Source organism: Serinus canaria, chromosome 20 (assembly GCF_022539315.1).
Source record: "Serinus canaria isolate serCan28SL12 chromosome 20, serCan2020, whole genome shotgun sequence".
In the NCBI taxonomy this organism is placed as follows: domain Eukaryota; kingdom Metazoa; phylum Chordata; class Aves; order Passeriformes; family Fringillidae; genus Serinus; species Serinus canaria.
The window spans coordinates 12,649,767-12,664,522 of NC_066333.1; the positions used below are offsets into that span (position 1 = coordinate 12,649,767).

Below are 14,756 nucleotides of genomic sequence, written 5' to 3' on the forward strand. Positions count from 1 at the left end.
CATTTTCTCAGCAATTAAAGCCCAGCTCAGCCCCCCAAAAAAGGATTGTAGCCACCAGCCTTGGAGCTCTCCTCCTTCTGTTTGGGTGGGAAAAAGGAGGAGGTGTTTCCTGGTGTGGATCGGGTGTTTTGGGGACAGGGACTCTCCAGGCTGCTTCCTTAGGAGTGGATTTGTGGATCAGGGATGTTGTTGATGGCCCTGATGTCTCTTGGAGCAGCACGTGGGGAAAGTTGGTGGCCTCACCCCAGCTCTGCACTGCTCCAGCTGTGGGCTCCCCTGGCCAAATTCCAGCCCGTTTTACTCCAGTGAAAGTCATCCAGGAGCTGGAGCTGCTGGGGAGAGCCCAGAGGAGGCTCCAGGATGGGCAGAGGGATGGAGCACTGCTGGCACAGCTGGCATTGTTCACCTGGGCAGGAGGAGCTCTGGGTGAGCTCAGGGTGGCCTTGCAGTGAAAGATGGAGAAGCTTTGGACAGGGATGGAGGGACAGGACACAGGGAATGGCTTCAAACTGGCAGGGAGCAGGGTTGGAATGGATTTTAGGAAGAATATCTATAGAGACAGTTAATATCATTTTCCACAACAAAGCAAAATCAAACCCAGTTTCTAAAATGACTGTAAAGTTTTTAATCTCTTAAAAACCACGGATCTCTCAAAATCATCAGCTGGGCAGGGAGGGCAGGAGGGGGCGATTCCCAGGGGAGCCTCTCTGGGGCTGGAGCTGTCGGCGGTGGAGAGAGACGGGGAGGCTGCCTCGGTGATCAGAACCCGAATTTATTGTGGGGCACAAACTCTTCGGTGCTGCTGCAGGGAGACTGGGAGTGTGTGCTACAGTGATTAGGTTAAAATCACACACAAAGCTATGCATGGAACAACATCTCTTGCTTGCAGAGTTTGATGGGGTTTTCTTTTCCTGGTAAACCCGTCTGATTTCATCTTCTTGCAATCCAGGTCTAATTTTCAAAGTTCTGTTTGCTTTTGCCAAGGCATCCTGCAATCAAATCTCTCATGTTAACCAGGTCCAAAATCCATCATCTGTCTTGTGAGCCCCAACTTCCAACAGAAACCTCGAGCGGCCCCGCTAGGTGAGAGCTGGGCAGGTTTGCTGTGACCTCAGCGCTGCCGAGGGGGGATTTGTGGATTTGTGCCGGGGAGAGGAGCGGGGGAAGAGAGACACACACACAGAGAGAGAGAGAGAGGGGAGGGGAGTGTGCAGCTCTGCCGCTGCTATCAGAGCAGCATCTGGCAGCTTTGGGAAGCTCCCACTCTCCGCTCCGAGCATCCCGGACCCGCAGCGGGACTCGCGGGCAGCGGCAGGCATGGCAGCGCCGAACGGCTTCACTGCTCCGCCGCTCCTCGCTTCTCTCTCTCAGCAATAATTCACCTGCGGGCTTTTCTTCCCCCCTCCTCCCTTTCTCACGCTCTTTTTTGATGTGGAGAGAGGGGACAAAAGGGCGTTGTGGGCAGCGCGCATTTCTCTGGGCAGCTTTTGGCGGCGTGTTTTAAAGAGCTCACCAGAGGAGAGAGAGAAAGAAAGGAAGAAAGAGGGAAGAAAAAAAAAAAAAAGGAAGAAGATAAAAGCAGCAGCAGACGGCATAAGGCGGCGGCGGTGGGAGGAGGAGGAGAGGAGCGCGGAGGCTCCCGCGGTGGCCGGAGCGGGGCGCGGAGCGGCCGCGGGTGCGCACCATGGGCTGGCGGCTGCTGCTGCTGGCCCTGGCGCTGGGCGGCCGCGTCGCCACCGCGCAGAACGACACCGAGCCCATCGTGCTGGAGGGCAAGTGCCTGGTGGTGTGCGACTCCAACCCGGCCCCCGACGCCAAGGGCTCGTCCTCCTCGCCGCTGGGCATCTCCGTGCGGGCGGCCAACTCCAAGGTGGCCTTCTCGGCCGTGCGGAGCACCAACCACGAGCCCTCCGAGATGAGCAACAAGACGCGCATCATCTACTTCGACCAGGTGAGCCGCCGGCAGCGCGGGGCGGGCGCGCATCCCCCGCATCAACAGGTGCCCTGCCCGCATCCCGGCCCAGAGCTGGGAATCCTCCCCGGGGAGAGCGGCAGGGCACGGAGAGCTGAGCCCGGGGCTGCACAGGGTCCTCGATTGTCCCCCGGGTGCGGCCCCTGCCCCTCCGCACCTGCAGTCCCGGGAGAAGCGGGACCGAGCCCGGGAGCAGCGCTCGGTGACACCCGCGGGGTGACACCGAGGGGCTGGGGACAAGGGAGCTCAGGACAGCCTGGGTAGGGTTTAGATGGTTTGTGCAGCTTTTGAGGGAGGAAGAAGAGGGAATTCTGAGGGAAAACCCTTTAACTTTCCCGGCACAACTGGCGGTCCAGCTCCGCCGAGCCCAGCGCCGATATTAGCGGGCAGATACCGGCACACGCTCTAATCCCAGCTCCCCAAGTCACTGAGACTGATGGCTCTTCTTGTCCTGCTGGGCTGAGCAGTTGTGGTGGCAGCTGGAGCCAGATGTGCCCCAGAGCTTAGTGTTGGCCCGAAAATCACCCCAAAACTCCATGGGCAGTCCTGGAGGCTTCTGAGGGCTGTGCCTGGCACAAAGGAGCCTGGAAATAGCCATTAAAAATCCCCCCAAAACTCCATGGGCAGTCCTGGAGGATTCCAAGGGCTGTGCCTGGCACAAAGGAGCCTGGAAATATCCATTAAAAATGAAGCATAATTAGGTGGTAAGGAGCAAGGTGCAGGCATTACAGAGGATATCAGCACATGGGTGATGCACCCATCTTGTACATTCCCCCGTGTCGCTTTTCTCGGTGTAATCAGACCCAAATTATTATTAGTGCTGCTACAAACAGGGGAGGGCTCCCAGGCAGGCTCTGCTGGGCTGCCCCAGGTGCTCCAGTGACCCAGCCTGGCTGAGCTGGGTTTGACTCCTGCTTTTCCTGCACTCCTGGCTCACACCTGCTTCCCTGGGAAGGCAGAGCTGGCTTGGCCACTGCTCCTCAGCTAAAAACCATGGGCCACTCCCAGAATTGGTGTTTTCATGTCATTTTGGGGAATGAGGAACAAAAATGCCTCTCTAAAACACGAGTGGAGAAAAGGACTCGAGGGGATGGTGTAGCAGCAAAGTAAGAAATAATTCCCATCTTAGTTTATTTGTAGTAAAGTTGTCCTATAAGTACAACTGAATGCCCATTTCATGAGTTATTCCAAAGTAATCCAGAGAAAATTAATAAACCAGTTTAGATGTAAATTAGATTTTCCATGGGCAAATGGTTTCTAAAGTAAATAATCTGTATTTTTCTCTAGCACTCACTGCCTGTACTAATCCCTGTGCTGTATTTTCCTGTTTGTAGATCCTTGTAAATGTGGGCAATTTTTTCACGTTGGAGTCTGTCTTTGTATCACCACGGAAAGGAATTTACAGTTTCAATTTCCATGTAATTAAAGTCTACCAGAGTCAAACAATTCAGGTATGTTGATGAGTATGATTATAAAATCTTTATTTAAATGGTTTATTTAGGATGGAATATCGACTGAGCATGGGAGCATTTAATGTGATTTTAAGGAAAAACAGCTTCACTTACAGCAACCTGTGGTGTTGCCTTCCTGGCAGCAGAGTCCATTAATTTAAAATGAACAGAAATAGGGCAGGATCCTCACCTCAGATAAATCACCCCAACTTCACTGCCATGAATATGCCGTGAACATCTGGCTGACATAAAGCATGAATGATCCAAGAGTAAAAGAGAGCTCTGAATTTCCCTGCATTGCTGTTGGAGTGTCGTGTTTGGCTCCAGGTTAAACTCGCTGTGAGGAGCACGGGAGTTCTGGGTACCAGACTTGAGTGGGTTTGGAACAATTTGTGCCCTGGCACCTGGTGCCAGGTACCTGGCTGTGCCCTCAGCGTGCTGAGGACCAAGGTTGGTAATGTCCCTGTGGCAATGTCTTCCAGGGAGCCTTTACAGCAGCGGAAACTCCTTTTTTCATCACACAACCTGTAAAAGGTGTGTGATGTATTAGAGAAAAGGGGCAATTCTGCACTTCTTTAATAGCAACGGAGCTGCCTGATTAAAGAGGGAAAAGCCTTTGAATTCCTGAACATCCCCTTGAGGAGCCAACAGCAAATTCCTTAAGTAATTCCTTCGTGTCCCTGCCAGGTCTCTGTGACACCTCCTGGCTCCCAGGGCTGCAGGAACCTCTGTGGCCCCTCTCGTTTCCACCCTTGGGGTGTCTGAGCTCTCCCCTGCTCTCTGCAGCTCCTGGGTGTCTTTGGGGCCAGCCAGGCTGAGCTGAGCAGGATTCCTGCAGGAGCAGGGCTCGGGCACCTCTCTGTGCCCGCTCCGGGGGCAGTGCAGATGGCAGAGAGCTGGTGACAGCCAGGAGCCCATCCCTGGGGAAATTCCATCCCTGGGGAAATTCCATCCCTGGGGAAATTCCCCTTCAGTGTGCAGTGGGAAATCCAAATTCCAATCAGGAATGACAAAGCCTTAAACGAAACCCTGACCTGGCGAAAATCTCTGCAATGAGCTTTTAACCTGTTTAAGGTGCTCAAAAAATGTTCTTTTCACTCCCTGGCATGTGTGTCCCTCTCAATACTGGTGGCAGCTTAGTTCTGAAGTTTAGAACAGACTTTTAGCTTTATAAACTGGCTCTGTTTTTTCCTATAAAACACTTCTGCTCTGAAAGCAGCATCTCTGAATGAAGATGGGCAGGGCCTGGGGGAATGGGCAGACCCAGGCATTTTTCATTTCCCCCACAGCAAGCTCTCAGCTTTGCTGCTTTTCCTTTCCAAGCAGCTCTAATGCAGCCACAGGGAGTGAATTATGGGATGCTCACCCACAGCCACTGTGCTGGCCTTGCATGTGGTCCCATTAATTTTCATGGGAGTCACCACAGAATAAATCAGTGCTCAGCAGAAGCCAGGGCAGCCGAGGCTGGTATTTATGTGGGGCTCACCTGCCTGGGAAATCCACTTTATCAGGTGTCTCCAGGGAAGCAACTGCAGTTTAATGATATTTAATGGCTCTAACAGATGTTGTGGGGGCAGAGCAACATCGCTTGTGTGGGGAGCCTGCAGGTGAAGTGTGAGCTCCCAGCCCACTGTGGTGCTTCTGACACCTCTTGTGACATCTCTGGGTGCCCAAATCCCTTGAAAATATACATTTATTTTTCCTGTGTGGCTAAATAACCCTTGATACAGGCAGAGTTGTAGCAGCTGAGGTGATTCCTCACTCAGCTGCAGGTCCAGCTCACGAACATCCAAATTCTTGTGCCAAATAAATGTCATTTTCAGTTTCAAACAGCGCTGAAGATTGGGCCCTTGCACCGTGGCTAATATTCAGGGGTAGTTCTGATATCTGGCAGTTCATTAGAGCTTCTCAGGGGCTGTCTTGCAGGTGAACCTGATGCTGAATGGGAAGCCAGTGATCTCTGCTTTCGCTGGGGACAAGGACGTCACCCGTGAAGCCGCCACCAACGGGGTCCTGCTCTACCTGGACAAGGAGGACAAGGTTTACCTGAAGCTGGAGAAAGGAAATCTGGTTGGTGGGTGGCAGTACTCGACGTTCTCTGGCTTCCTGGTCTTCCCCCTGTAAAGTCAATTTTTTGTCCGGGTGTGGACTCATCCTTGTTCCATGAAGGTCGTTTTGTCATCACGGAGTGATGGTTCCTTATTGCTTCCTCACGGGTGGTTTTGGATTCTCTCCATGGATTCTGGCCCCATCTGAACTACTCAGAAGTCCCACAGAATTTTGTGTGTCCAAATGCGATATCTTTGGCCTGAGACTAAAGCAGACAATAAATATCAACGCTTAAGGTTTCAGCCTAAAGCTGCCTGCAAGATTTATTCCAATTTCCCTTCCTGGATTCGGGGAAGAAGTGGATTTTCTGGAACTGTGGAAAGACTGGCACCGAGTCTTTCATGCAGGAGGGTTTGAGCTCAGACTTCAAGCAAGAGTTAGGGTGCTGCTGCCAAAGAGCTGTGTGCTGCTGTGTTGGTAATGTCTGTGTCCTGGGATGCGCTGCCATGCTCCATTCCCCTGTCCTAGAGCCATTCCTGCTGCTGAGGGGCTGAGCTGAGCCCTGCTCTGTGTGTGGGATGGTTCACCCAAAGGTTTCAGCTCAGACCCAGCCAAGTCCAGCCTCCATCCATCCGAGGGGTCCTGGATGTGTTTTGGTTGGGTGTGGAAGGGGTTCCTCTTTTCCACTGATTCCTAAAAGGAAAAGCAGATCCTAACCCTTCAGGGTTAGGGGTGGGCATGCAGGCACAGCTCTGCAGGACCCCTCACACTTGTTCTTCAGTTTTAATTAACCTGATTGATAATTACTGCTTTGTTCAGCTCCTGAGGGATCCCTTCCTTAGACACAACCACGTTGTCAGCTGGAGATGAGATCCCCCCTGTTTGTATTTCTGTGTATTTTCCAGCCCTTCTGTTGTGTTCAAGGTCTTATCTGGTTTTGCCTTAACTCCACAGGTGTATAAAATTTTAGATCATTTGTTTGACAAATATGAAAGGCAAATAACTGGTACCTACCTTGGTACAAAACCTTCCCAGCTTTTTGTACGGGTCATGTGGATTCATAAACTTATTTATTATCACATTGTTCCATAATAAAGATTGGTATATGTTAGCTGAATTTTTGACATTTGGATTTTGGGAGTTGCTTCATACTATTTTTTTATTGGATATAATTGGTATATGCAAAATGGAAGTTTTGGGATTCACAGGAAATATCCTGGGTGGCAGAAAAGCTGCCATGAGTTAGTTAGTAATCAGAGTGATCTAGAAATAACCTATGCATTTCATTTAAAAATAGAATTTAGGCAGAAATCCTGGCCTCACTGGAGTTGGTGTTGGGAATCACATTGATTCCAAAGGATTTTGGATGAAACCTCTGCTTTAGGTTCTGCCATCAGCATCAAACTCCGGTGCCATCAGATTGATATATTCAATATTCAATATTCAATAAAAAGACTTTCACATGGGCTGCTAACGAAACCCTCATCCCTCGTGCCCCAAATACTGAACTGATGGATCTTTGTGCCTTGCACATCATGGAGGATGTGGTTCCAAATCAAAACCTTCTGTGTGCTTGGAAATGTGTGTGGGTGGAAGCATCTGCAGCAGCCTGGGGGCTTCCCTGGGAGCCCCTTTGGGCTGGGATTTGCTGCTTTTGGGATCTGTTTCCAACTCCTTCCCCTGCTGGCTGAGTGCAGTGTGTCCTGTTGGTACTGTTGGTTGGAAATCTGATTTATGGCTGCTGGGTGCTCCTCCAGAAGGTACCAGGGAACTGGTGGCACAGCTTTGTGCCCAAATTCCTGTCTTTCTCACCCACCACACAGGAGATTCTGGGCTGTTTCAGGAGGGGTGGTGGGCACCTTGCACTCCTGTAAGTCAGGCAGGAGGTGATTTTTTACACACAGTTTTGTTGCTCTACTGACCACTGCAGCTGGGGAAGAAGTGGAAGGACCTGGCAAGAAGGTGAATGGTTCCCATTGCTGAAAAACATCACAGAGTTGTGATGGCCAATCCAAATGTGTTACTGCTGTACCCCCAAACGTGTCTGTATAAATATGTGTATTCTAAAGCACCTGGAATTGCAGCTGGTAGTTTGCATGATGTTATAACGAGGTGACTTGTCCTCAGAGTTCATTTCAGATGGGAGCATTGGTATTTTGTACAAAGCTGGTGAATCTGCCATCTCCCCCATGGATATATCTGTAATGTAAAAGAAATGTTGCTATGGGACAGAAGAAAAATGGCATTAAAGGTGTCAGTATAATTTCGGAATGATCGAATGTATCTGACTTCTTTAATTTACAAATGTATCTGACTTCTTTAATTTGCAATGTATTCTTTAATTTGTGAGCAATGAGCTCTGAAGGCTGCTTCAGCACCCAGCAGTAATCCTCAGCTGTCTCAATATTGCTTTGATTGCCCCTCAGCAAAACATTTCTGATTTCTTCAGAAATGCTTTTTTTTTTTCCTTCATTAATGCTTATTTAAACTGGAGCTGGAGAGACTGAGGAGTTACTCACTGCAGGGATTCATTTTGGTGGAAAAGCTCCTAAAACCAGAATTGCCAAGAGATTGTTTTGCTGGTGAAAGGAAAGGTTGAAGTGGAGCTGCTGTGATCACACAGAGGTGGCTCTGGGGCCAGACAGGTCACACTTTAAATTTAAACAAGAACAAACTCTGGGGTTTAGACACAACCTGAGCTGCCAGATCCTGCCCTCCTTTTTCTGTGCTGTCCCACCTCAGCTGTGCCACCAAGCTGCTCCCTGAAGGGGCTGGAAAATAAAATAAAATAAAATAAAATAAAAATAAAATAAAATAAAATAAAATAAAATAAAATAAAATAAAATAAAATAAAATAAAATAAAATAAAATAAAATAAAATAAAATAAAATTCCTTTTCCTTCTGCCTTCCCATTCCTGCCACAGCATTTTCCTGTTGAGGGGCACCAACTCAGGGCACACTTCCCATCTAGGGGTGTTTATGACTGGAATTGGATTGGTTTCCAGGAACCCCAGCCCTGCACTGCTCTGTGGGGTTGGAGCTGACTCAGATCCTCTGCAGCCCCTGGTTTGGGGAGGGCACAATCCTCCCTCCACACCCTCATCCTTCACCCACTTTGCAGATTTGTTCCTTACAAAGGTACAAACTGTGCCAGGAGACTTTTAGCCACATGTGGTAGAGACAAAAGAAAGGACTTACTTTCTGAGAGTCAGAGATTTATTTTACTGTCAGCCATTTCTTTATGAATGAGAGCAGGATTGTTACTTTTCAATCTGCTTTATTCATATTTTATCCATATTTTTTTGAGGAACTGAGGGGAAAACCCCTCTCTTTCTTTTTTCCTTTCTTCTCCTCTCTTTTTTCCTTTCTTTCACTCCTCAGTGCTGTAAATGCTGCTGACAGAGCCAGCTCTCCCTGCTTGCCTCTGTTCATCCTGGGCAGAAACCTGCTCTGTCTCTTGGATCCCCTGTGCTGTGAGCAATTTGGGCTGCACAGGCCAAAAAACTGCAGAGCCCAGAAAAATCCTGCTCAAAAGAACTTGGTGGCAAAAGCAGTTTTGAAAAGCTACCGAGGTGGCTTTGAAATTTTCACAAGCCCTTTTGTCACTAAATATAAAGGAAAAACCAACTTTGAAACGTAGGGAAGGAAAACATATTCCCCTTTTTTTAACAAAGCTTTATGTGTGGTTACATCATTTTCTAGCAATGTTTGAACATTTTATCAGAGTTAATTCAATCACTTTGGCCTCTTTATGGCCCAGCAAGTGCTGCAACCAACTGAGAAAGCAGGGACAGGTTTTGGGGAATGATTCCCAGGTGCCAGCACATCCAATCCTGGTCCTGTTCAGTTTGCTGGGTCAGTTCTTTTTCTGAGACAGGACATTTATAAAGTACAAAGGATGGTTCTGGAGTAAATGGAATTCTGCTGTATTTTCCCTTCCGTGTTTTCTATCCCCTTCCCTTCCCTTCCCTTCCCTTCCCTTCCCTTCCCTTCCCTTCCCTTCCCTTCCCTTCCTTCACCTGTCCTTCCCTTCCCTCCCTGTCCCTTCCCTTCCCTTCCCTTCCCTTCCCTTCCCTTCCCTTCCTTCCCTTCCCTTCCCTTCCCTTCCCTTCCCTTCCCTTCCCTTCCCTTCCCTTCCCTGTCCCTTCCCTTCCCTTCCCTTCCCTTCCCTTCCCTTCCCTTCCCTTCCCTCTTTTAGACCACCACAAATATTTAAAATCAATATTGAAATATTGATAAACATTCAGCACTTCTTGGTACCAATTGACCAACTCAGCTCAGTTACCCAACACTACGAAATCTGGGCAATTTTTGACTTTTTTTTTTTCTTTATTTTCATTATTAAATCTCCCTGGGCACAGAAGGAAGACACTGAAGAGAACTTCAATACCAGGAAAATGGAAATAATTCCAGGGAGCAGCAGCAGGAATCAGAGTCAGGGTGGAACTGCTCAGTGCAGCCCAGGTTTAGAGGCAGGGCAGGAGGGGACAGGAGCTGCAGATCTCTGTGAGGACACCTCACCCCTCAATTCTTGGAGAGAAATCAGCTCTGGCTCATTTCTGGAAAGCCAAATAATGGAAATGAGTACCTAAAGCCCAGCAGTGCTGAGGAACATCAGGGCTGAGCAAGAAATGAATTCTCCAGCAGCACTGAGTGCTTTCCCTTTTGTGCAGGGCTTAAATGGATTCCTACAAAATAATAAAGGCTTCTGGAGGAGATAACTGCAGGCCCATCCATCTCTGCTGCCGTGAATCCAGCAGTGGTTAAGTGAGATGGGCTGGGCTTGTTCTGCTGCAAGCCCTGATTCAGGGGGCAGGTCCAGCTGGCAGCTCCTCTGTGCAGCAGGGATTTCCCTCTGTGAGCACGTGAAAAACACCAATCACTTGTTTTTTTAAAAAAAAAATTAAATATTTAATAGTAATAAAATAGTTATAAAAATAGGAATACAATTAGAGTAATAATAATTGAGACAATTTGAATTAAGACAACATGAGACAATAAAAACAAAGAGTTAGGGACGCCCCTCTGGGTACCTTTTTCTGGGCAGCACAAGCCCCAAAAAGGACACAGTTAACAAAGGATTAACCCTTAAAAACAACAGCCTGTTGCATATTCATACACATCATGCATGATGCATAAATTCCATTCAAACACAGGATTTGGCCTGGTCATCCTCAACTTCTTCCTCCTAATCCCAACAGCGCCTTCGAGGCTGGAAGAAGTTCCTTTCTTCTGATAAAGGAGTAATAAATTCTTTTTCTCTGAAAGATTCAGGTGTCCTGTGGCTGCTGTCTCACTGCAAATCCTTTCTTTAAAAAAAAAAAAGTATCCTACATAGCACAGTTTCTATTTTAACAATTTTTATAACCTAAAACTCTATTTAACACACTACTGAAGAGAATTAATGCAGTGTTCCTTCCTAACACAACACATCTAATATTCATTTCAATGGGCTGGGTGGGGTTTGGGACAACCTGGGATGCTGGAAGGTGGCAGGGGCTGGAATGAGGTGATCTTGGAGCCCCCTGCCAACCCAAACCACTCTGGGATTTTCCATTTACAGCTTTAATTGTGTATAACCCCAGCAAGTGGGGCTGAGTTAACTGTGCTGGAAAAGAAGGCTCTGCTGTTTTTTGGAGCATTTAAAATGCCCTCACTAAAATGTCAATTAACAAGTGACAAACGTGAAAGAAATGCATTTATGGCACCATGATCCCAATCCTCACACCCCTCAGTCTTGGAATGTGTCATCACTTCTTACTCAAGTGTAGCTTTTGTTGGAGGCTTCCCTTATTTGGGTTTTAATGAGAATTTGAGAATGGAATGAAAATATAATCCTGCTGCTTAATTCTGGCATAAGCCAAAAGCCAACCATAATATTTGCCAAAAGCCAACCCTAAACCCGCATTTTTCACGAGCAGAAGAGGCTTTCCTCAGCTCTGAGGGACAGCTGGGGGTTTGCAGCTCAGACCAGGGGCAGAGCAGGGGCAGAGCTGAGCTCCCAGCCTGGTTCAGGAGCTGGGCTGGAGATCCTGCACATCCCCCCTGGTGGAAAAGGCTTTTTGTGCTCGGAGGTGTCAGCCCTGGCTCTCCCAGGGGTGGCTCAAATGAGGCTTCCAGTGATGACAGCAGCCAGGAGAGCGACTGGGAGCACCTCTGGACCCTGGTGATTTGTCAGGAGCTCACCTGAGAGCAGAAATGTCACTGATCTGAGGCTCACAGCCAAAGGCTGCTCAGCAGAGCAGCACCAAGTGCAGCTAACACATCCTGTGGAGAGAAAAAGTGATGGCTCACAATACTGAATTATTTTTTAGGTGCAGGAAAAAAAGAGCAAAGCCTGATGTGCCACAGCACTGGCAGAACTTGCTGAAATGGCGTTCCAAAAATCACAGGAGGAACACATTGTTTAAACAATAAATAAAGCAATCAGCAACTCTTTAAAGCAGTGCAGGTTGTGCAGCTTCAGGGGCAAGCCAGGGGTGCCTATAAGCTGAGTTTCTCCTCTGTAGCAGACCTGACTTCAAGGTGCCTAAAAGGGCATTGTTGGGCTTTTTAATGGAAAGCTCAGCTAAGGAATTTGCTTTTCATGATGCCTGGGAGGGTCCCCACAAAGTAATAGGTCAGCATCATTTTCTAGCTGCAGCTGATAGCATTTATTGGTAATTCTTTAAACCCTTCCTTAAAAGAAAACCAGTCTGCAACCTGCACTGCACCCACAGGAATAATCTTTCTTTCCCTCAGTTTGGTAATTCAATTGTGACTTGTAAACTTGTGCAGCCGTAGCAAAAAAAAAGAGTCCACAGTCAACTCTAATCTATCTTGAGGGGAGTAAAAAGTGCTTACCAGCAGTGGTGTAGTAAATCCTGGCTGCTTTATTAAATAAATGTTGAATTTCACTCAGAAATTTCACTCAGAAGCCTCAAGGAAGAAGAGCTTTAAAATATCTGAACAGTTTAGCACGTGCTGAAGCTGAATCAAGATTGATTGAGTTTTGGTGTGAGGTAGAAACTGATGACAGCCCAAATCCCAGCTGAATAAAGGTGGAAATGTGGCCATGGTTGTGTCTCCTGGATGGTGAGAGACAGAGCAGGAGAGCTGCCTGAGGATCACAGGATTTCTGCTGCTGCAAACACACTCTGAAGAGACCCCCAAAGCTGTCTGTAGGGGAAAATCAGCATTATAAAGCTTTCCATCATCAGCTCTCAGGGAAGCAGGGCAGGAGCCAGCAGGCAGTGGATGGATCTTTAGTGCAGAGCTAAAATCTGAAGTGATTTCATGGATTTGGGGTCTCTCCCTTCCAAGTCTGAGCTGTGCCTCCGCTCAGTTCTCTGCTGCAGCAGCAGCAGGGATTTTCCAGGGCTGGGAAATGCTTTCAGAAGTGCTTTGGAGTGCAAGCAAAGCCAAGACTCCTCTTGCTGGGCTGCACCAGGGGCTTTGCTCCCAGGTGGGATCTGCTCCCTCCTGCAGGAGCCCCTGAACTGGAGCACTGGGGTGGGGCTGGCTCCAAGGCAAAATCAGGGGGAATCACCTCAATATTCATCAACAGGAAATAAAAACCTGCTGGCTTTCAGCAAGGGAAGGGATGTGACACCAATGTGAGGGAATTGCCCAGCTCAGCTCAGTTTCCCTGGGCTCTGTGCTCTCTCCTGGGTTTCTGGAGGCTCCAGAGGGGCTGGGAGCACAGAAATCCATTCCTGCATGGAGAGAGGGCTCCCAGTGCTGCAAACCTGGGGCTGCCCCAGCCCAGAGCTGGGCACTCGCTGGGAAAGGTCCCAGCCAAGAGCAGAGGGACCCACCCACACTCTCTTGCCATAATTTCCTTTATTCTGTGCCTTTAAATGTAGCATTGCCAGCCCTGGGGGCTTTTTGGAGCAGAACTGACTGAGAGTCTGGGGTTGCAAATCCAGCAAGTTAAAGTGAGAGTGAGAGGTGACAAGAACATCTGCTGCTGGTTTGGGTTTTCTGTTGAATATGACCTCAAGCAAGCAAAAGGGAGAAAAATTCTGCTTTATTGCATTGGTGTGGCCAGAACTGATCTGCTCAGCAGATGATCTATGGATCCAACCAATCCTTCAAATGAAAAGTTCTTACCTGATATAGGACACTGCCTCCAGAGAGTGACACAAATTGCAGAGTGGTGTGTGCAGAGAGTGCCAAGCTGCAGCTTTGAATTTCAGATTTCCAGGGCTGGAGGAACTGAACTCGACAGGCAGAGTCCTAATTCACCCCTGAGACTCCAGGAAAAGTCCCATCCAAATGCAAAGTGGAATTGCTTCTGCAGGAATCCTGGGAGATAGCCATGCATATTTCATGCTGGGACTTCAGCCTGGTTCATTCCTGTTCCAGCTCCTGCATATTTAACACACACTGGAAGTGTCCAGGCTGGGCTGGGTGGGGTTTGGGACAACCTGGGATGCTGGAAGGTGGCAGGGGCTGGAATGAGGTGATCTTGGAGCCCCCTGCCAACCCAAACCACTCTGGGATTTTCCATTTACAGCTTTAATTGTGTATAACCCCAGCAAGTGGGGCTGAGTTAACTGTGCTGGAAAAGAAGGCTCTGCTGTTATTTCCTTGCAAACCCTGGCTCGTTTTTGGAGTATTTAAAATGCCCTCACTAAAATGTCAATTAACAAGTGACAAACGTGAAAGAAATGCATTTATGGCACCATGATCCCAATCCTCACACCCCTCAGTCTTGGAATGTGTCATCACTTCTTACTCAAGTGTAGCTTTTGTTGGAGGCTTCCCTTATTTGGGTTTTAATGAGAATTTGAGAATGGAATGAAAATATAATCCTGCTGCTTAATTCTGGCATAAGCCTAATCGAGTTTGTGCATAACAAAAATGTCAAGGCTTGTATATCCTGCTGGAAGCCCTCCCTTTGAAGCAATGCAATTAATTACACTTGAACATCCCAGAGGTTTATTGCTGCAGATAAAAGCATCCTGAGCACCTTCTTTGCTATTATTTCCAGAAGAAAAACAGTGTAAAATAAAGATAATTGAAGTATCTCTGACAGACAGGTTGTTTTCACTTCTGAGGAACTGCGTGGCCTTAACAAAAAACCTCTTTAAAGAAATTTAGGAGCAGCTGCTTTGCATGGCAAATTTTGGGTTGTGGCAGCCTAAGCCATAATTTACTTTATTCTGGGCCTTTAAATACAGCACTGTACATTTCCATGGGTGATCTGGGTGCCAGTTTAATTACCCAACGTGGCTTTATATAAGACTGATCAAACTATTAACCCAGGAATTCAGTGCTAGGGCAGGATGGTGCTGCCAAC

At 48.0% G+C, this 14,756-nt stretch overlaps 1 protein-coding gene across 1 annotated transcript; it reads left to right on the forward strand.

The window, feature by feature from the left end:
• Positions 1 to 1,684: 1,684 nt before the first annotated feature.
• On the forward strand, positions 1,685 to 6,098 carry CBLN4 (cerebellin 4 precursor). The gene is made up of 3 exons (XM_009093283.4): positions 1,685 to 1,951; positions 3,307 to 3,423; positions 5,350 to 6,098. The coding sequence occupies exons 1-3, from the start codon at positions 1,685 to 1,687 to the stop codon at positions 5,545 to 5,547; spliced, it is 582 nt and encodes a 193-aa protein (XP_009091531.2). The 3' UTR covers positions 5,548 to 6,098.
• Positions 6,099 to 14,756: the final 8,658 nt, after the last annotated feature.